This window comes from Parasteatoda tepidariorum, chromosome 8 (assembly GCF_982258835.1).
Source record: "Parasteatoda tepidariorum strain Cologne lab strain chromosome 8, Ptep-v5.0, whole genome shotgun sequence".
NCBI classification, from domain to species: domain Eukaryota; kingdom Metazoa; phylum Arthropoda; class Arachnida; order Araneae; family Theridiidae; genus Parasteatoda; species Parasteatoda tepidariorum.
Window position 1 is genome coordinate 66,480,225 of NC_141762.1, and position 21,993 is coordinate 66,502,217.

Below are 21,993 nucleotides of genomic sequence, written 5' to 3' on the forward strand. Positions count from 1 at the left end.
GAATTAGTAAAAAATAAGTGAATTTAACCGAACAAATGGTTTTAATGTCATGCTCTAAAGTATCATGATAAAATTACGACATTTAAACACATATTATGAAATAACATTCTATTGCTAATTTTAGAGAAATTATTACCAAAGCGGTCCGGCAAAAATAACTGATCTTTTTGGTGTTCCATAAAGGTGCATGTGGTAAATTTCACCATATTCTGGCAGTTTTGTCCACACTTTTTTCTCGGTGTTATAAGGAACTCAAAACCATTGGTAATGTATGTTGTTGTGTTTTTTTAACATTCGTGATTTCTATATTCGTTACGACGTTATCTACAGATAAATAAAACAAATAATGTTTGTGACCATAACAATAATAACCGTAACCATTTGTGACCATAACAATGGAAACAGTAACAAATTTAGTTTATTTTTATCACTACTAAGGAATAAAATTTAATTGCAAGTAATTGCAAAAGCACTCTAAATCAGCAATATTTTTTTTATTTTTTTCAATCCTTCATTATTTCTAATACTACTCTTAGCATCACTTAACAAACACTTAGTATCAGTAATATTTGGTTTAAAAAAAATATTACCACTTATATAACTCCTAAATTCAATACAAAAGTGAATTTCAATCATTGTACAGTGTGCAAAAAAAAACGGACGTCCAGTAATGTTCAACTCCGTTGCCTTGTAATTTTAAACACAAGCAGAAGACGAGGGTGCTCCTGGAGGAAGTATTGGGAGAAATTTACCATCGTGGAGAACTTTTTGATGGAACTAACCCGCATTTGTGTTACATGGAGAGGAAAATCACGAAAACCTCCGACACTGACGGCAAAGGAACTCTAACCCTCAATCCGTCTACCACTGAGGATATTTTATTTCAACACAGTGGTGTGTGCGAGCCGGGTGCGAGATTCGTATCGACCAGCCATCGCTGGGATTCGAACCCGATTAACCTCATTGGAACGCGAACGCTCGATCCCCCGAGCCACCACGGCTCATATGAATAGAACGACGATTCATAAGAGTTTCTCGCGTTTTAGATTTCCCAGGGATCATGGCGCGTTTTCAATGTCCTCGAAGGAAAAAAAATGTCGGCCAAAGTAAACGGGAACTCTGGGAAGCCAAGAAACGGCCCCATTGCCATCACATCGCTTGTTCGATAAAGCAATGCTAGGTTATTTTTTAAAACTGGGGTGTTCTTCCTACTCGCTCTTTGCTTTCCGACCCCACAAAATTAAGTGAGTGTTATGTATATAAGTGAACGTTTAGCGAAATACTAACACACCTTCCCGTACAGTTCTGTCACATCCTGCATATAAACACTAGTTTTGATAATCTTTTGTTGTGGTTCTTTGATGCTGGAAAAAAATTTTAAACATTCTGCTTTCGATGCAGCTTTACTACCACTAAAAACTTAGTTTCTTAAAAGCTGTAAAATGTTAACAGTTATTATTGTCTTTGAAATAGTTTTCTTATCTCTAATAAAGAAGCTGTTATGTTTTTATAAAATTAAAATAGCAATTACGAGAAGAAAATTTTCAATGAATTTAAAAATAGTTTAAAATTAATAGATTATCACTTTTGGCGCATCGCTGAAAGTCTATTGCTTTTATTTATTTGGTGATTATTGTATACAAATGTCAACTTTCCAATGATTATAGATTTTAACAAGTTATGTAGCAAAGCTTGCTTGTGAAAAAGTTCGATTGATTCTACTTATCAGTTTTTGGTTGGTACCCTTTCAAATATGGAAAGCGAAACGCATCAGTTTCGATATATTTTACTTTTGTACTATCGAAAAAGTTAAAATACAGTTCAAACAACAACAAAAACTATCCGATACATATGGAGATGATGTATTGACAATACGCTAGTGACAAAAAAGGTTTGCAAAATTTCGATCCGACAATTTTGATGCTGAAGATGCATCACGTTCTGTAAGGCCATTTGAAGGTGATGCAGACACCAATAAAGTTATCTATTGATTCAAACCCTCGAATAACAACTTAGATATCGCTCAGAGATAGAATTTATCGTATTGAACCTTTCATGTTTATTTGAAACACCAGGGTTAAATCTGAAAGCTCGATATAAGGGTTTCTCATGCTTTAACGGAAAGAAACTTGTGCTGTCGAGCAGACGTCTGTGATTTTCTTCTCAAACATCAAAAAATATATTCAGTTTTGAAACGTATCATCACTGTAGAACGAGAAATGGGTTATCCACAATATCTATTCCGGCGTCTTTGCCATCCGCAAAGAACAAAAATCTTATGAGAGTGTAATCACACAGTAAAACTTCCTGACCAAACTGCAGTAAAAAGATCCAGGTGCTAGTCCTTTTTACCGGAAAATCCAATTTTATTGGAACATGAAGCAGAGCAAGAAATCTGATACGGCTTAATCTTTACAGTAATGACTACAGTAAAATCCATACATCACTATAAATATTACTGTAAAAATTACGGTAGGATATTTTACAGTAAAATGGATTTTACGGTAAAATGCACCCACTTTATGCAATAATTTGATCCGGAATGCATGCTACTGGAGGAAAGATGACAAAAGGTATTGATTCAGAAAGGAATATATATAATTCAAAAAAAATATTTATTCACTACAAGAAAAACTCCTTTTTTTTTCATTAGAAAAAAATAAATTATTTTCAGAAAAAACCAATACGTTTTTGTACCGTGCAGTTTTAATTCGATAAATGTCATAATGCCTCTTAATACTACTAAAATAATTGTTTATTTCTCTGTGTTTCGTAAGATAGTTTTTCCCTCTGTTTCCAGACCAGAAGTTCCTAAAAGGTGTTCTGCGGAAACCCAGGGTTCCGTAGAAGGATTACAAGAGCTCTTTTTTTTTCCAATGGCAGGCACTGAATTTGAATCTTTGCCTATACTATGCCAGAATTGTTGCACATTTCGCGTTACCCAGTGGGCACCTGTGAACCAAAGTCACGGAGGCGAGCAACATTGCCCACGCCACACTGCCACAAACCCGTTTATAGGGTGGGCCACATTCACACATCATACACACACACAACAGAGGACAGCACAAAGAGAGAGAGAGAATCATCCATGCCCAGAGCGGGATTCGAACCCACAGCCTATGGCTTCGCAGAGGGCGAGATAGTTACAAAAAGGGGATGCAAGGCAAGTGAAAAATCAATTGCACTGTGTTGCGAGAGGAGACATGGACAAAAAACGAGGCTTAACTGAGTTTGAAGGAAGGATAATTGTAGGCTCTCGTAGCGTCGGAACCAGTATCAGCAAAACGGCTGCTCTTGTGAAGTGTCTGAGAGAAGCAGTTATTAATGTGCACAAAGAGTGGACTACCAAGCAGAAAACCGGGTCTCAGCGGCATTCTTGTGGTCGTCACATACTACTGAATGCTCGAGCTGAAAGAAGACTTCCCAAAGTTGTGCAGTCCAGCAGAAGAGCAACAGTACGTCAAATAGAAGAGAATCTTAATGAAGGTGCAACTGCGAACGTCTCTGAACGAACTGTACGCCACACATTACACAGTATAGGCTATGGGAGCCGACGACCTGTTCGAAAGCATCTGCTGTCAGCCTTAAGCAAGAACAGACGTCTCCAGTTTGCAAAAGAGAATAAGGGTTGGACAGTAGATGACTGGAAAAGCGTCATGTGGTCTGATAAATCGCGTTTTCAATTACACAATGCAGAGGGGAAGGTTCGGTTAAGGCGAAGACAGCGTGAAAGCATCGACTCCAAATGCATTGCCACAGCACTTCAAGCGGGTGGATGCAATGTAATGGTTTCGGTGATGTTTCCTTGACGTTGCATTGGTCCTTTGATTCCTGTTGTCCATGCCCAAGCGTATTTAAGTGTTATCTAAGATCAAGTACAGCCAGCATGTTAGTGATGTACCCTGCCGGGGATGGATACTTTCAGGATGACAATACTCCTAGTTATACAGATCGTATTGTCATCAGACCATTCGAAGAACATGACGGTGCTTCGTTGGCCCGCACATTTACCAGATCTTAATCAAATTGACAATTTGTGGGATGAGAATATATATATATATATATATATATATATATATATATATATATATATATATATATATATATATATATATATATATATATATATATATATATGTATATATATATATATATATATATATATATATATATATATGTATATATATATATATATATATATATATATATATATATATATATATATATATATATATATATATATATATATATATATATATATATAATGCCAGGGTTCCATTAAAAAGATGACCATTTAGTGCTCCGTCACTGCAAAAAAAGGATTCTCAAATAATAATAAAAAAAACATAATTTTTTTAATAACTTATTTTTTCATTATCTTTTAGTGGGTCGATAAAACTTTCCGAATGCTGTCTAAATAAATTTAAAACGTTTAGGATTGCAAATAAAATTCTAAAATAAATTCGAATGTATAAATTTCGCTTACACTAAGTATTATTTCTTTCCTAACATTTTCACAGTAGATTTTGGACTTCACTTAAATTATAAAACTTTTTACCTTATGATCAGAAGGACAGATTATCGATATTTAAACTATTCTGTCGCTGCATAATTTTCGAACACCACCAATTTTTATGAGTTTTTCAAATACTTGGTAGTATATTTGGAGCACAATATACGCTATCAGATGCGTCAAATAAAGCGATAAAATTCCAACACCCACCCGATTTAATGTGATTTTGCATTCGCTCATCACTCCTTTTCAATGTTCTCCCCCTCGCAGTCGAAGTAGAAGTTCATAAATTTTTTCCAGGCTCCAAGCAGACGATATTGACAATGAGGTGAACTCCAATGGTCCGTCATTTTCCTTCAACCCGGAGATTATGATGATTATATCGATGACAATCCACGAATCCCTTCTCCCATCGATCAAAAAGTTCTCTTTTTTATCATTTTTACTTTTTCTGACAGTGAATTGATTTTATAGTATAAAAGTGGAACGCTTTTGTTTGCCATCACACGTTATTGATAATTGATGAGAAAAGCGGAATGAATTATGTATTGTGACAAATCTTGGTCCGTCGATGAACAATTTTTAAACTCAACAAATTAATTTATTCTTAATATTAGTTATAAATTATGAGAAAAATGGAATAAATTAAGTTTAGTTGCAAATCTCGGTTCGTATACGAACTATTTTTGAACTCAAATTAAATAATCATAATATTTGTTATGAATTATGAGAAAAACTGAATAAATTAAGTTTTGCAGCAAATCTTGACCTGTATAAGAACAAATTTTGAACACCAAAAACTAAATTAAATATATTCGCATTGAGTGTAAATGATGGAAAACGCGAAATGAATTATATTTAGTGACAGATCTTGCCCTACATAAAACAATGTGTATGTTACTTTAAATTGTTTAATTAAAATTGTACTTTAAAATAGTGGCAATAGAAGCCACTACATTAATCTCCCAAAATATACAGACCTAGCCACCTTTGGCGACAAGCTTGGTCACCTTTTAAAACTATTTCGAACAACAAATAAGCATACAACATACAATGGTAATTAAGCCAAGCGCACATCATAACTGTATTTGAATATTATAATTCTACAACTGTCACATACAATATAAGACAATCAGATTCTTTTACTGTTTGCTCGAAAAAAATATTCAAATATTTGACTTTGCAAGATGATTTTTAAGAGTCAAATTATCAGAAATGTATATTCTATCAACTAGTTTTCATTTACAAGAATTTAAAACTGCTTCCATCCAGAATTGTTGAGTTGTTTTCTTTTTACAGAATATCCCTTACAATAATGGCGTCATTTTATAATCATGGCTACTGATGCGGCAGCAACCTTTCCTCTACTTTTAACACCTTAATTAGGTTATTATAGGGTAGCGTGATTTGCAATAAGACAAAATGAAATTTTTGTGAAAAACCCCTAATCATCTTCAGCTTTCTTTTAAAAAGTACAAAAACTACTTTTAAAAATTACTTGGAACTTTTTAAATTTTTAAGATATTTGAATCATTTTTTTCATTAGTTGCCAAATACGATTCACTACAAAATAAATAATAAAATAATTTTAAACTTTTTCAGCGCATGCGCAGTATAAAAAAACTACTTTAAATACTCATATATTGCGCAGTTTTCAAGATTTTTTTTTTTTTCAAATTTTAAAATACTAATTTTGTAATTAATTTCAAAATGTTCCAAAAATTTGGTTTAATTTTATTGAAGAGTTATAGAAAAAACGCGAAACAAAAAAAAAACTTTTTATGAAAATGTCCATATTTTCATCAAAATTTTAGCTAGACTTACGAAATTTAACACAGTTATTGCAAGTAAAAACAAAAGTGATCGATACAAGAAACAAGCTTATTGCTTAATGTTCCACTGTAGGGTGTTCCTAAATATTTATTTTCCCTCAGATCTCTGAAAGCTTTAAACCTTATTGCTGAGTGAGAAAAACTGCATGAGCTAAACGTCTCTAAATTTACAAAATAATCCGTCAGAAATCTTTCTTGAGAAATTTTTTTAAAAAAAAAATTATATATATATATATATATATATATATATATATATATATATATATATATATATATATATATATATATATATATATATATATATATATATATATATATATATATATATATATATATATATATATATATATATATATATATATATAGGACAAAATAATAGGAGCACCTGTGAAAACATGAAAATACTTTATTAATAAGGGGTTGGACCACCTTTGGCCTGAATGACAGCTTGCATTCGAAGTGGGATTGACAAATAAAGGTCTTGAACAAAGTTCATTGGAATTTGCAGCCATTCCTCTCGCAGGGCTGTCTCGAGTTTAGAGAGTGCACGTGGAGGAGGAAACCGAGCACGGACTTTTTTCTCCAAAAAACCCCACAAAGGCTCAATGATGTTGAGTTCAGGGGACTGAGGACACCACGTTAGATTGTCCACTTCATCATTATGCTCATTTAACCATGTTTGAACACAGTGAGACGTGTGAACAGGGGCGTTGTCATCTTGGAACACAGGGAGTTCTCCCGGAAAGAGAGTATGAAGCATAGGGTGAAGATGATCTGCAAGAATGCTTCGGTAATGGTCCCCTTTGACCACCCCCCGCAAGACAACGAGAGGCCCCAATCCACGGGCAGATATAGCGCCCCACACCATCACAGAACCACCTCCATGTTTCACAGTTGGAACCAGGCAGTCAACATGAAATGCTTCTGCCGGCGTTCGCCACATGAACACACGTCCAGTGGTCTGGAATAGTGTAAAAGAGGATTCATCAGACCAGATGACTTGTTCCCATTGCAGTTGTGTCCATTTTAGGTGGTCTTGGCACCACTGTAGTCTCTTCAAAGCATTCCGCGCTGAAACTAACGGTTCTGGAATAGCTACTCTGCCATGAATGTTAGCAGCATGCAACTCCCGTTGAATAGTGTTCATGGATACAGGGTTCTGAAGGTGGGTATTCATCTCGGATGTTATCACCGGCAGTGTAGTCTTGCGTTTTCGAGCGACTATCCTCTTCAACACCCGTCTATCACGGTCTGACAACTTCGACTTCCTGCCGCTGTTGTGCCTCGCCGAAGACACCTTACCCAACTTTGTGTATGATACAGTGGTCCTTGAAAGACCTACAAGGTTCGCTGTTCTGGACACGGACGCTCCAGCCAGGCGAAATCCGATTATCATGCCTCTTTTAAGGTCAGAGAGGTCGGACATAATCTCGTTTTGTTAGAAACAGATTTTTCTCATGCAAATCTCACACTGCCAAATGCAAGACAGATACCTTGCCTTTCATCACCACTAGGTGGCACATTCTTGCGACGCGTGCCCGCCGCTTATTGGACGGTCGAGAACGACTCCATTCTTCCACAGGTGTTCCTATTATTTTGTCCTATACCTGTATATTTTATATATATATATATATATATATATATATATATATATATATATATATATATATATATATATATATATATATATACACTTAACGTTTAACTAACTGTTCAACAAAACTTAAACTATCACTTATGATTTAAGGTAATTAAACAGAATCAATCATAAAAAGTCAATTTCAAACAGAACACTATTTAACAATAACACATTTAATAATAAATAAGAAAACTTTGGATAACTTCAATATAAAATGCTGGTTTTTTGGAAACGAAACTTTATAAATTTAGGCTATAGAAAATGAACTATTTTATAATACTATTTCACTTTAGATAGCAGCATCAGAAATTCAAACTGCGAACGCCACGCCACATTCATCACATAAAAAAGAACATTGAATACATTCTTTTATATTCCTTTTTTCCATCCATAGCTTATTTCGGCTGCATCAGTTCGCCTAATGGAAGATGCCGTTTTTCTTAACTCTTTTCATTTCCATCGGGACACTTCAAATTTTATTTATCCGGCTTGCTATTTTTCTACGGCGTGGTCTACCTCAAAAAGAAACAAAGAAACTGAAAGAAAAATGGCGAGAATAAGGCACTGGGGAGTTAGTTGGCGTGTGAAAGTGTATTTTTGTGCTGCTGTCTCGCTTCTGATTTCTGTAATAACCTTTTGGTATAGTAAGTGCATCCTTTAGTTTTGCTATCATGCAGGAAATTCGTGACGAGAGAAAAATGGGTTTTCTTGGTGTTTATTCTAATTCATTCGTGAATGCGTTTGTTCTCTTTTGTTTGTTTGTTCTTTTTTCCTGCAAAATCGCAGTAAAGTGAACAAAACGATAAATTCAAAATTACCCTTGGTTGAATGTAATAATTGGTTGCTTTCATCGAGTTGTTATACTCGTTGATCATTGTTAATGTATCTGTCTATTAAAGTTATGCTAATTCCACTTGTTTCGTGCTTTGAAATGAGCCTTTAGAATGTCTATAAATCATACAAATTATGTAATTTCTCAAAATAATGTTTTGCATTTTCTCATGATGGATAAAAATGTTTTTTTTCATTTCTAAGACTGAATATAAAATAAAAATAATTCAAAATTGCATTACACGAGTAAATTTAGGAAATTTTAAGCAAATTACATTGTGGTTTATAGCATAATTTTCCAAAAGTGCTTATCGAACGAGAAATTATTTTAAATAACTAAAGAGTTTCTACTAATCAAAATTGTTAAACTGCTATTATATAACTATCGATAATATAACCATCATTACCAACTAGCTAAATACTCGCTCTTCGTACCGGGGACTTAAAAAAAGAAAATAACCAATACATTAGCACTGAACATCACTACGAAAACATGGATGAAACTGAAAGACATATTCCGAACCCATTACTAAAGCTAAAAAAATTCCAATAATTCTTTTTAATTATTTATTATTGTATGTTCTCCTTCCCTGTGGCTTTACATAATTAAATTAAGCAAAAAGGATATTTTGCAGCCCATAGCATCAGAATAAGGATTAAGTCTATTTCATATCACTGGGTTTGATATTGTTTGCAGCCAACTCATGATAGTAGAAATTTATCTCTATCAAGTAGTTATTTCCAGTACTTTTCCTTTCAAGGGACAGTAAGATACCTATCTCCACCGTATATGTATAAAAACTGTATCCACAGTATCTGTTATCAATTACCAGAGATTTGAAATTATTTGGTTTCAACGAAGCACGTTATGAAAGCATAATTTTAAAGAAAATAAGCACATGGTTTCAGATAAATTTAGAAACATTAATTTGGTGACGTAGTCCACCCATCCTACCACGTTCATGTTGTATGAACAAATCGCGAATCACGTTTAATGAATTTATCTGATATAGCAAATAAAAAATAATAAATATTAAATAACGTACAATAAATTCTTTTTTAATTATTAAAAACATCTATAAGCTAGCAGGCAAAATTGTTGTCATCTAGAGAATATTTGAAAAAACAGAGTCGTCTGCAGTTTAATTTTAAAAAATGGTTAACGCTAAACCAATCACAAAATTCCATTTTTTAAATAACTCTCCCAAATGATCCAAATGAAATTTTTGAACAATTTTTAAGATTTAGGTCCAAAATGTTGTCTTTTTGCCACATCTAAATTTCAGGATTATTGCACAAATGATTCTGAAGTTATAAGATATATAAACTTACAGAGAAAAAGAGACAGACACACAAACTTTTCATTTTATTATTATAGATTATTCTTATTTATAAATAATTGTTTTATATAACTCCAAAGTAACAGATATTTTTCTAAGTTGGCAATACTTAAACATCGTTAGCTTTTAAATAGTATTGCCCTTGAGGGTGGCATTATTTCATTTTCTCCTATTGTTTGGCTCGTTTTAAAACATTTTCTACTTCTCTGCGTTAAAATTTCAGCATGTAATGTATGAAAAATAAATATTCCTCCATTTTTACTTCACTTCTCCTAAAAATAGTTGCAATAATCGCTGAAACCTACGAGAAATAAGCGTTTCTCATAGAAATAGAGAGACAGACACACATACTCTTCACCATCCATTTATATACTAATAATGGATGATAAAGAGCTTGTGGTAATCTGGTTTAATTAATAGATGAATAAATACGGTTGTGCATTATTACTTATAATTACTACTTCATGCTACTCTATAATTTCCGTACAAATGTTTCTTTACATGGTTTATAGTAGAATTGATTGATTATTTTTGTTTGCTTCAGTACTATTATATTTACAGTATGTATGAATAATACTTCTTCCTTATTTATAGGTCTAAAGTTGAGTATTTCAGCCTCATTTAAAAAAAAATTCATGAATAAAGATAGGACTGTCTTAATATTTGTGTAAGTTTCTTTCACATTTTTTTCTTATTGTGTATTTATGTTGATACACAAAATCTCCTTCTCTTACATTTTAGATTGATTATTATTCGTATAAAATGCTTCTGTTACATTTTTTATTTCTTCCAAATTCATCTTTCTTTCATATGATAAATTGTACTATAAGCAGAGAATAACAGAAATCATTATTTTCAGTATTTATTCTTCAATTAGTTTAAAAGGATTAATAGCGCAAGCAATTAATAATAATTTGCATTTTATTTAACATTAAAATAAATTTAAGAAGAAGAAAAATTGCAAGAAGTAAAAATATTTGATACTGTAATTCGCGTTTCAAAATGTACTTTTGTTTTCATTAACACATGGTGTCCTTAAAGAATTAATATCCAAGCATTTTAACAAACTAAAATAAAACAAATAACCAAACGATTACAACGAACTTCATAAATTGAATTAAGAATAATGAAATAGAAAACGATAGAAAACGAAAAAGTAGTAACGTGACGTTGAAAGTAATTGAGTTAAAGTGTTACCTACCAATTTGCCACGCTTTAAAAAAAAAACTCGTTGCTTTTACGTAGGCTCTAGAGTGTAAGTTATATATTTTTATATTTTTCGATGACTTCGTTATCATTTTTACTTCCTGTATTCCTCATCGATATCAAGAATCGCTAATAGGTTACTTTATCAACGCTCTATTCATTAAAAAAATTATAAGTAATCCCTATTAAATTACAATATTTAAATTCTAATCTTTATTTCTCACATTGGCATAAAGGTATAAATTTAAAATGTGTCATTAAACACTATCCTTTTTCAATAGTATTTAAAAAAAGAACAAATTTAGAAAAAGAAATTTATTTGTTGAGTTCTATTTTAAAGTTAACATTCGAAGATTTCAACTATGAATTATCTTTAGTTGCCGAAAATGCTTAGAAACATAGGAAATCAATCAGCGTCTATGTTCTTCCTGTATAAAATGATATCATTGATCTTTTATACATTAACTATTGCACAACTTCAGAAATATCATGTATATTTCTAAAGAGTGATCTTCTTCTCGAAAAAGGCATATGACATCCGAAATAATTACCCTTATACTCCGTACCTAAAAAGAAATTTGAACGTACTCTAATCGCTAAGATCAACGTAGGGAAATATTAAAGTTTGAAACGTTGATTTGAGAATGGGAAATAAATTGTAAATCAAAATGAAATTTCGAAAAAATTCCCGTATAATTTGATAAAACAATATTTCAATAAATTTTAAACTAAAAATGGCTTTTAATTTCGCTGTTTTTTATATCTTAAAAAATAGATATAGTTCGAAATAGTGGAAAAAATTTTTAGCTTTTACAAAATTAAATTACTTGACCCATTAAAAATGCACCTAAAGTGAAACGTATGCAATAAAATTTTTGCAGTAATATATTTAGTTTAAAAATATGCATATTGCAGATAATAATAAAGTAACATTAAGTAAAAAAAAACACTTTTCAATTTTAGCTACATTTCACATTCTATTTGAACATAAATGTCTAACTCTGTACCGTTATAAAACCAAAAAAGCAAACGTAGTTCACGGAAGTTTGCATGACGAAATTACAGCAATAAACAAGAAAAATATTTTCTCTTTCCGTACATCTAGCTGGAAAAAGAAAAAGAAATTTTTTCCGAAGTTTAAGCATCTCCCCTAAATCTAACAAGATTTCATAAAGGTCCCTTGAAAACACGCAACTTACTTAACCCTCGAATTAATCCCTACATGAAGGTTAAAATGTACTAATGAGTCTTTTAAACCCATCATCTCAAGACTTTAAACCATGAAAAAGATTCAAAATCAGCGACATTAAAGAGCAGTTTGCACTGAGTTGAAGGGAGAAGCAGGGGCTTTCGAGATGCGCCCCTGCTAGATGTATTCAGACACCGTCACAGTCGGTTACGCCCTGAAATCTCAGTGTAAAATCCCCCTTCATCTATCACTGTCATCTCCCCACTCTTGAGCTTTACCTTTAATATTCCTTCTTTCACTTTCTTTGTTTTTCTAAGAAGATGGAGATGCGGAGGTTGAAAAAAGAAGCTCAAGATCATTGGGAATCCATCTGGATGCGGAAGAGGAAAATGGACTACAGTGAAAGCGAGTTTTAATGTGTTTGCTTAGATGACAGATATGATCTGAGAGGTTACTAGAGGTTCTATCAAATGTATCTATTTGTTTGCTTAAAGGTTAAAGGAGGTTCGATTTGAAAGCAAATATTTCCGATACACATCAGATATCGAACATAACAGGATATGAAACATACTTATATTTATTTTGAACTAGGAGATACGAAATGAAAAATTCGTTTCTTGGAAAATGTTTTTTCAAAATAACATTGTCTTAAATAGTAAACAAATTTAAGAATTAAGATTAGTTAATCTTCAGACTCGTGATTTTATAAATTTCGTTTCATTTTTTTTTCTTAATTTAAAATTTGTAATTCATATGCAATTAGTTTTTGTGAGTTATAATTAAAAATATCAACAATATTTATATTGGTGTAATGATTTAGTTCAGATATCCAACATAACAGGATATGAAACATACTTATATAAAGAAAATTCATACGAAATAAAAAACGCTTTTCTTGGAAAATGTTTTTTGAAATAAAATTGCCGTAAAAAATAAACAAATTCAAGATTTAAAATTCAGTAAATCTTCAGATCGTAACTTATGATTTTTATAAATTTCGTCTTATTTATTTTCTCCTTAATTTAAAATTTGTATTTCATATTCAAGTGGATTTTGCAAATGATAATTAAAAATATCAGCATTTTTATTGGTATAACTATTCAGATCAGATATCCAACATAACAAGATATAAAACATACTTATATATATAAATTTATTTTGAGCTAAGAGATGCAAAATTAAAAATAATTTCTTTTAAAAAAAAAATTTTGATCACTTTGTCGTAAAAAAAATAAAGAAATTCAGGAATTTAGTTTTTGTAAATCTTTGGATAGTAACTCATGGCTTTATATATTTCATTTTCTCTATTTTCTTCTTTAATTTAAAATTTGTAATTCGTATTCGAGTAGTTTTTGTGAGTGATAATTAAAAATAATGGTATTTTTATTAGTATAATTATTCACAATAAAAACAATGTTGTTGTTATTGTGGGGTTGATAGGTAGGTGGAACTGCGCAAGAAGCAATTCAATTGATGCATTAGACAAAGTCGAAACGTGCTATTACTACCAATTACCAGTGCTATTACTACCAGACGTGCTATTACTACCAGACAATAGTTAGCAGGCGATGCCTTGATCTACACAACTACGTCAGTTGTTAATAATCTAATCATTTTTATCACTCTTTATAATATTAATTTTATACTTACTAATAATGAATAAATAATAATAGCTTTTTATCATTATTTTTGATACTAGAAATTCCATTATTATAATATGAATAATAAATTTGTATCAAATAATAACAATTTTATCATTACAAAGATTATTAATGATGATAATAATATTTTTTATTATAATAATAATAATGATAATTTTAATATTATTCTGTGATGATTACCAAGATTAAGAAACAACATCAAACGTTTCATATGTTCTTAACGCTGATATATTTTTGGTTTTAATAGCTTTATAATGAAACAACAACGAATAAATAATAATTTTAATAATTACTAATAATGAATAAATAATAATAGATCTTTATCATTATTATTGATACCTGAAATTTCATTATTATACCATGAGTAATAAATTTGTATTAATAATAATAACAGTTTTATCATTACTAAGATTATTAATGATGATAATATTTTTTTATTATAATAATAATAATGATAATTTTAATATTATTATGTGATGATTACCAAGATTAAGAAACAACATCAAACGTTTGATGTGTTCTTAACGCTGATATGTTCTTGGTTTTTATAGTTTTATAATAAAACAATAATGAATATCGATGAAATATTAAACTAGGTGTCATAGAAAAGATTTATTATTTTAAAGAAATCAATTTAAAAAATGCGCGATTTAATTTGTTCTACTTAGACAATCAGTTAACTATTTCGTATCAAGTTTCAAACTTAGTTTCAAATTTCATAGACGGATAGTGCTTGCTAAAAAAGAAAACTGCAAGACAATGTTTTCAAAATGCAGTCGAAAAACAAAACTACAGGACTTCCGAGTAAATATTTTAGTTGAAATGATCTGAAACGCAATAGAAAATATTGTTTTATATTTTTATATTTAACAATGCAAACTTTTGGTCAACAATTTTGAAATTCAGTGAAAGTAAATAACTAATTTCCTGAGAACCGTATATTTTATTCATTTCCGTTTTCTTTCAATAGCTATTTCAAATCATCAGTCATTTTTTTACACGCAATAAAATAATAATAATACAGAAAAATAAGCCTGTAACCACGTGCGCAAAAAACAGTCTTCCAAAACTTATAATTTTTTTTCAAGTTTAATCATTAAAAGGCTATTAAAAAATAATGAAAACTGTTCAAATACTATATTAGTTTCAAAATATTTTCTCGATTTAAATGGAGCTCTTGATTTAATCTGAAATCAATATTCAATTACACAGTTTTTTTTTTTTTTTTTTTTAACATTTCTATAAATTTTTAACAAGAATAATTTTTAAAAACCTATTTCTTTGCATATTGAAAAATATTTTACTTTCATTACACTTTTTTTTACAGCTAAATCTTAATTTAGATTTTCTTTTTCGATAAAAATACATTTCTTGTTAAAACATAGCAAAATTAATTCAAATAATTCAGAATCTTTAAATATTTAAATTGAAAAATATTTCAAAAGATTCTTATTCTTCACTTCAATTTTAAAGTTTAAAATTATATTACGAATATCTTAAGCTAATAATGCAAAATAAACTCGCAATGCCTTAAAAACTTCTATTTAGATATTAATTTTTAGAAAGCTGAAAAACAATTTACTTCTAAATATTTTTTTATCATAATTACTAAATTTCGAAGATAAACATCGTGTAATTACTTTTTCATATAAACAATTAGAATTCTAATCGAGTTTAAGGCGCATATTTTTAGCCTTAATTAAATCTCTGTTTTAGAAGTTAATTAATATTAATAACTAAATTTATATTCATAAACTTTGTCTAAACTTTGTATATTTTATCAAAGATGGGCAGTAAGCAAATAAATTGAGTTTTAATTGGACAACAGACAAGATCTTTCCGAAACTCCTAATATTGTGTAATTTTATATTTCCAGAGATAACTTTCTGAGATACAGATGTATTTTTCTTCCATTCACTTAATTTTTTTATTTAATTAAACAAATCCTGAATTATTTTTTTTCGAATATTCATATTTTCGTTCGAATATTCATATTTTCAGAGAGTTAAAAAGAAGGAATCAAAAAAATTTTAGATTGTTATAAGATAAAAACATTACTTATTCTTATGTTGTTGACGTTTTTTTGTATTATTATTATTATTCATGCCTATATTGGACATTTAATGGCTCAATTGACTTAAATAGCATGGATTAAAGCAAAAAATAACTAACCATGTTTCAAACTGATTTTTTAACTATAAAAAATAATCTCCGGGTAGCATTCTTTCATTAGTTTTCTTTACATTAATTAATAATTAATAATTTGATTAATTTTATTACTTAATTAGATTTAAAAATTCAGATAACATCTTCTTAAATAAAACCAAACATAAATAATTATGACAAACATTGACAAAAATCTATGCTAATTTAATTATCCCGAAACTAGAGTCTTTGCCGAAAGCAGAAAATGGCATGTTTTTCTTGGAAAAATATTTAATTTCTAAAAGCAAGCATAACCGAATCAAATTATGCTTGAAAACACATAAAAACATTTTTTTTTTGTTTCTACTTAAGAATTAATTGATTTATTTAAATATTTAATGATGACTAATTAATTAAATCAAATACTTCAAAGCTATAACAGATTAAATACAATCAATGTAAAATAGTATCACAGCGTATCTTTTCAGATTGCTTCGTAAAGACCACATTTAATGTAGTTTAGAATCCTTAATTAAACTGAATACTTTGGTATATTATATCAAACGAGAGTAAAATGGTTTAGTGTAGGGGAATTTTCTAAGCAATTTAGCTAACCTAAAGACAACATTGTAACCCTCAGAAACAATGTTCTCTCGTGTATGGAATGTTGAAAGATGTATAGTTTGTTTTCTAACTTCGCATTTTTCACAGCTCTTTTTTGTCTTGTGCATGTAAACAACAAGAATGTCAAGAAGGAAGTCAAATTTTTATTCATCAGCGGTAATTAAGAACTTCTTAAGAGTTTCAAACTAGCTTTTACTGGAAAAAATTTGTATGAGACTTTTAACCTAGCTAAAAATGATTTGTTTTGGTTCTCAAGATCAAATTCAATAACGTTGGTAAATTAAAAGCAAGGGCAGAAATTCAGAGAATTTAGTTACTGGTCTATAAGGAACAGTAACTAAAAGATATTTCTAGTCTGTACTCATTTTCTCATGTCCGTTTACAAGTCCCGATTAGATTTTTTTTTTAAAAAAAGGTTTATAAAGCAAAATTAATCAAAAATCACAATATAGAGAATGCGCAGTGTCACAATTTTATTGAAGTATGCAATTCATTGGCAAAAAAACACAGACCAAGCGTTGAAACTAAAAAATGGAAAAACAAAGCAACTGAAAATCCGTTTACATTGATTGCTAGTCCGGGGACCGATTTCCCAATCCGAGGGCGCTTAACGACCCGCTCTCCTGTTTGACATTTTCTTAAATTCAGAAGGAAAAAAAACGTGATTCTTGACTTTTTTTAGTGCAGATAGCAAATTTTAAAAAAAATAAAATCCTGCACGATAATTTCAACCAACTACAACCAAGAGGAAAATCATCAAAAAACAGAACAAGTCGTTAAAAGCTTTTGGATTGTAAATTAGCCTCTGGGGGATCACTGTTAATTATTCTATGATGGTCCAAATCAAATTTTCGTGGACTCGAACCAACGGGTTACAGCTCATTTCTATCCCAGAAAAGTTACAATAAAAAATAAATTAAGTTAAAATTTTTAAAAATTAAAAAAAATGCCATATTTTAATAATTTTTGAAGTCGAAATGACTCCATCGAAGGAAAATAAAATAGCCATTAATTAAATTATTTAAATTCTTATTGACAGTACAAAAAGTTACCAAAACCACATTCAAATATATATATATATATATATATATATATATATATATATATATATATATATATATATATATATATATATATATATATATATATATATATATATATATATATATATATGGGAGTTAGTGCAGCATTAGATGAAATAATGACGATAATTTAACAAACATAACAATTTAATAGAAATAAAAAGATACGTAGAAGGATATAGCAGTCAGCATTATTGACATGTCTCGTGAGAGCTGCCTTCTCGCAGTGGTCTCCGGAATGCATGTGACTAAGAATTAGATTGTTCTATGGTATAAAGTAAGAGTTAATTATAAATTCGGGAGTTTCCCTTCGGGACTTCCCCTTCTGGATTGGATGGCGCCTCTCAATGTCAAGAGGATGATGCAACTTCTTTTAATATTACAAGATGGTGAATGACGTAATGTTCGAAGCTATTACACTATAATACTGTAACAACAGCTCCAAACTCCACATATATATAAAGAGAGAGAGAGAGAGAGAGAGAGAGAGTGAGTGAAATGATAACAAATAGCCAATAACAGAACACTTGCTGTTAGTAATGCGCAAAGCAGCCAATTAAAATTGAGAGCGCATGTGTGTGAAAAGGTAATAATTTTTAATAATGCTGCTTTCTAAAATGTTACAACTAAACTTACCATCTAAAGCTGAGTGGGTCCAGTTTTTCCTCATTCATTTTAATATTGTTTTGGTTGTCATCAGCACAAAATTAACAAAAGTCGTAAAGGTATTCGCGATCGCAACGAACTGCAGGGGGCGTTGTTGTATGAGACTAATACCTGCGATTTCTATATGAACAGTCATTCAGTTACTCTAGAGACGTCGTTAATGTACCGTGTAGCATTGCAACGTTCCTTCTTTATTGTGGCTAATTAAATTTAAAAAAGAAAAATGCTTGATATTCTTTCTTATGCAAACGAAAACAAAATGGTATCTCTTTTTATTAGAGAAGGAATATCCAAAACACATTGGAAAAATATTTGTACATTAACAGAAAAAAATATGTATCTTCTTATTGGAGTTAAAACCTAATGCCCGAGAAATAGTATTACTAAATTTAATGATATAACATGAAAGGCCCATCTAAACTTTATATTCTATAGTTTTAAGAATCATATTACTTCAAAAATTAAAATGAACTAAAAGTATACATAAGCCTCATAATTTTATGAAATTTAATTTTGTAAGCAAAGTTTTTTGACAACAATTTTTATCAAAAAATTTCAAGTTTCAATAAAAATCATTATTTAGAAACTAAGAAACGTAAAATAAAGAATGCTGATGAAACAAAAACAAAAAAACAATTCTTTTTTGTCGCCATTTTTAGTGCTACGAAAATTCGTCTTTGGGATTTGTCAAAAACAAAACAAGATGCAATTTTATTTTTTCAGGAGGGAAATATTTTACCGGAAAAACGAAAATGTACCAATTCCCACAACATGAAACTTTATCTTGGTAAACGTACGTTTTGGAAATGTTATTTCATTTGGAATCTTATTTATCAGAGTTCATATGGCGATATGATTGTTTTGAATCTATGCTAAACTCTACATCGGATCATTTTCCACCGAAATCCGATCGACTATTTTGATTTTAAATAAAGTGTTTCATTTTATGAACTGTCGCAATAATTTTAAGTGTAGATTGGCGGCACTTAAAAACCGCCAAATCTGTAGCGGCGGTGGCGTTAATACGTAAGTACCGAATTTTTATTCCATACTTTTCTGAATCATATTACTTCAAACATTGGAATATACAAGAAGTATACATAAACACATAATGTTATACCATTTAATTTTTCAAAAAAAGTATTTTGAGAACAATTTTTATCAAAAAATTATAAACTAAAAAACGGAAAATAAAGAATTCTTAGGATAGAAAAACGATTTTAAGAATTCTTTACATTGAAATAAAAACTTTCATATTGTTTCTTTTTTTATTATTCTTATAGTTCTTAATCAGACGTAAAAAACCCAATCATCAAATGAAAAAAAAAATATTTACAAGCAAATTTTTTATTGTAAAAATCATTGCACTTACCTGATTTATAATTCCCGGAGAATTCCAAAATGATAAGTTCCTTGTTTGAAAACTTTATTCTCAAATAATAGATACATAGTTTATCCCTTCATTACTTTTAGATAACATACTTCACAGCAAAATTTTATAATTGATATGAATTTTAATATGTAGCTAAAAACAGAATAGCTGAATTCTAGTTGAACTTATTCTTTCAAAACTAAAAAATACTTACCAAGAAAACGATTAAAATTAATTAAGAATCAGCACAAATGGCACTATTTCAAGTAACTTGGATAATTTTTTATTGTTGTTTTCCGAATTATATGGATACAGAAATATATACTATTCCATAACGAAGAAGAATATGCTATAACTATTACAATTCTGTATGTTCTGAATTCATATTTATTCACTGGAATGACGAAAGCAATACTGACTTCACTTTAATTCGTAATGAATTGAAGATAGAAGAAATGCATTTTACCTTAATACACACATCTGTAACAGTATCCGAAATCGGAAGTCATCAGTTGCAAGTTTGTTGATAATAGAAATTAAAAATTATTGAGGAATTTTTCTTCAAATGTTTGGCGTGTTCTGTTCCTGAAAGATTTACTAATATTCTGGAGATTTTTTTCAAGTTCTTCAGCCTTTTCCTTAGGGAAATTTTGTTTCTTATTTGCTGTAAAAAATGGCGTCTGATTCAGTCAATGATTTTGATGGAACTAAATGAAAACGTGATAAATTAATGTCTGATATTTACAGGCTCCCGCTAGACGGCGTACTCGAGCGTTGCGATCGCGAATTGTTTTCCTTTAAATATTTTTGTATCCCTAATTGGGTATAATATTAAAAAAACACAACTACTTCCACTTAGTAGGAATAACATTTACCATGACACAATGCTAAATTCTATGCCACTATCCACATAAATCAATTATTAATCAAAAATCGAATATCAATTACTTTTCTTTATAATGCAATAAAATCTAGCGAGCAGCTATTTAAACGATCAAACACTTCGTTTGTTTATTTGTGGCTTGAAGTTAGGCTCGCAGAAAATGCCGTTCATGCGTTAAATTTAGTAGGAATAACACAACCTGTGACGTAGGCTATAGTATACCCAATTGAAAGTTATTTTCATGTACTGATAATATTAGCGAAAATATTAAATTATGGTTGTGAACTCATCAAATTTGTTTGAACAATATAATGTTATAAGAATATAAATGTTATTTTAAAAAATCATTACTTCGAAAAATCACTTCTGTTCACCAAGAGGTCTAATTGTTTATAATACTAATAGATATTTGGACGTGGGAAGTAGAGGCACAAGCGTAAGCAAACAGAATTCCTTTTAGTATATGTATGTTAAATAAATAATTTTAACTTTCGTGGAAAAACAGTTTTCTGCCAAGAAAAGACAATTATTGCGAAGCAATCATCGGGGTTGGTGAGCGGCAGCGAACAGGGGGCTCAGCCCCCTAGTACAGGGATGGCGAACCTTTATACATCAACGTGCCATTTTTTCTAAAAAATTGTTTAATGAAATCACAGACGTGCCGTCAAATAATTTTGACTTCATGATTATTAGGAAAATAATAATACTAAATACTATCAACTCAAAACTCTTTATTTACATTGAAAAGAAAATACATTTTGCTATGTCTCAGTTATACGCGGAATTCAACTTAAAGTAGCATCAGTGGGACTTCTGTTATTGCAGATTAAATGACAAATAACTTATATTAGGTTGTAAGATATTAGTTTAAGCAGATTTTTTTGCTAGTTATTGCTAGTTATTTTGCATGATTTTTTTGCTAGTTATTTATTGTTAGCTTGTTTTTTAAGGTTATTAATTGTTCTTTTAGCATTAATTGTTAATTTTTTTATTAATAATTGTTTATTATT

At 30.0% G+C, this 21,993-nt stretch overlaps 2 protein-coding genes across 2 annotated transcripts in view; one reads left to right on the forward strand and one right to left on the reverse strand.

Annotated features, from left to right (window-relative positions):
* Positions 1-21,993, reverse strand: part of LOC107440232 (metabotropic glutamate receptor 1-like) — a 256,108-nt gene that overhangs the window by 227,234 nt on the left and 6,881 nt on the right. The window lies entirely within an intron of this gene.
* LOC147806214 (uncharacterized) lies at positions 3,204-3,809 on the forward strand. Its single transcript, XM_087149596.1, has one exon. The coding sequence runs from the start codon at positions 3,204-3,206 to the stop codon at positions 3,807-3,809; it is 606 nt and encodes a 201-aa protein (XP_087005722.1).

Coding starts and splice junctions, on each gene's coding strand:
- LOC147806214 (XM_087149596.1), top strand. CDS start 3,204: ATGGACAAAAAACGAGGCTTAACTGAGTTTGAAGGAAGGATAATTGTA.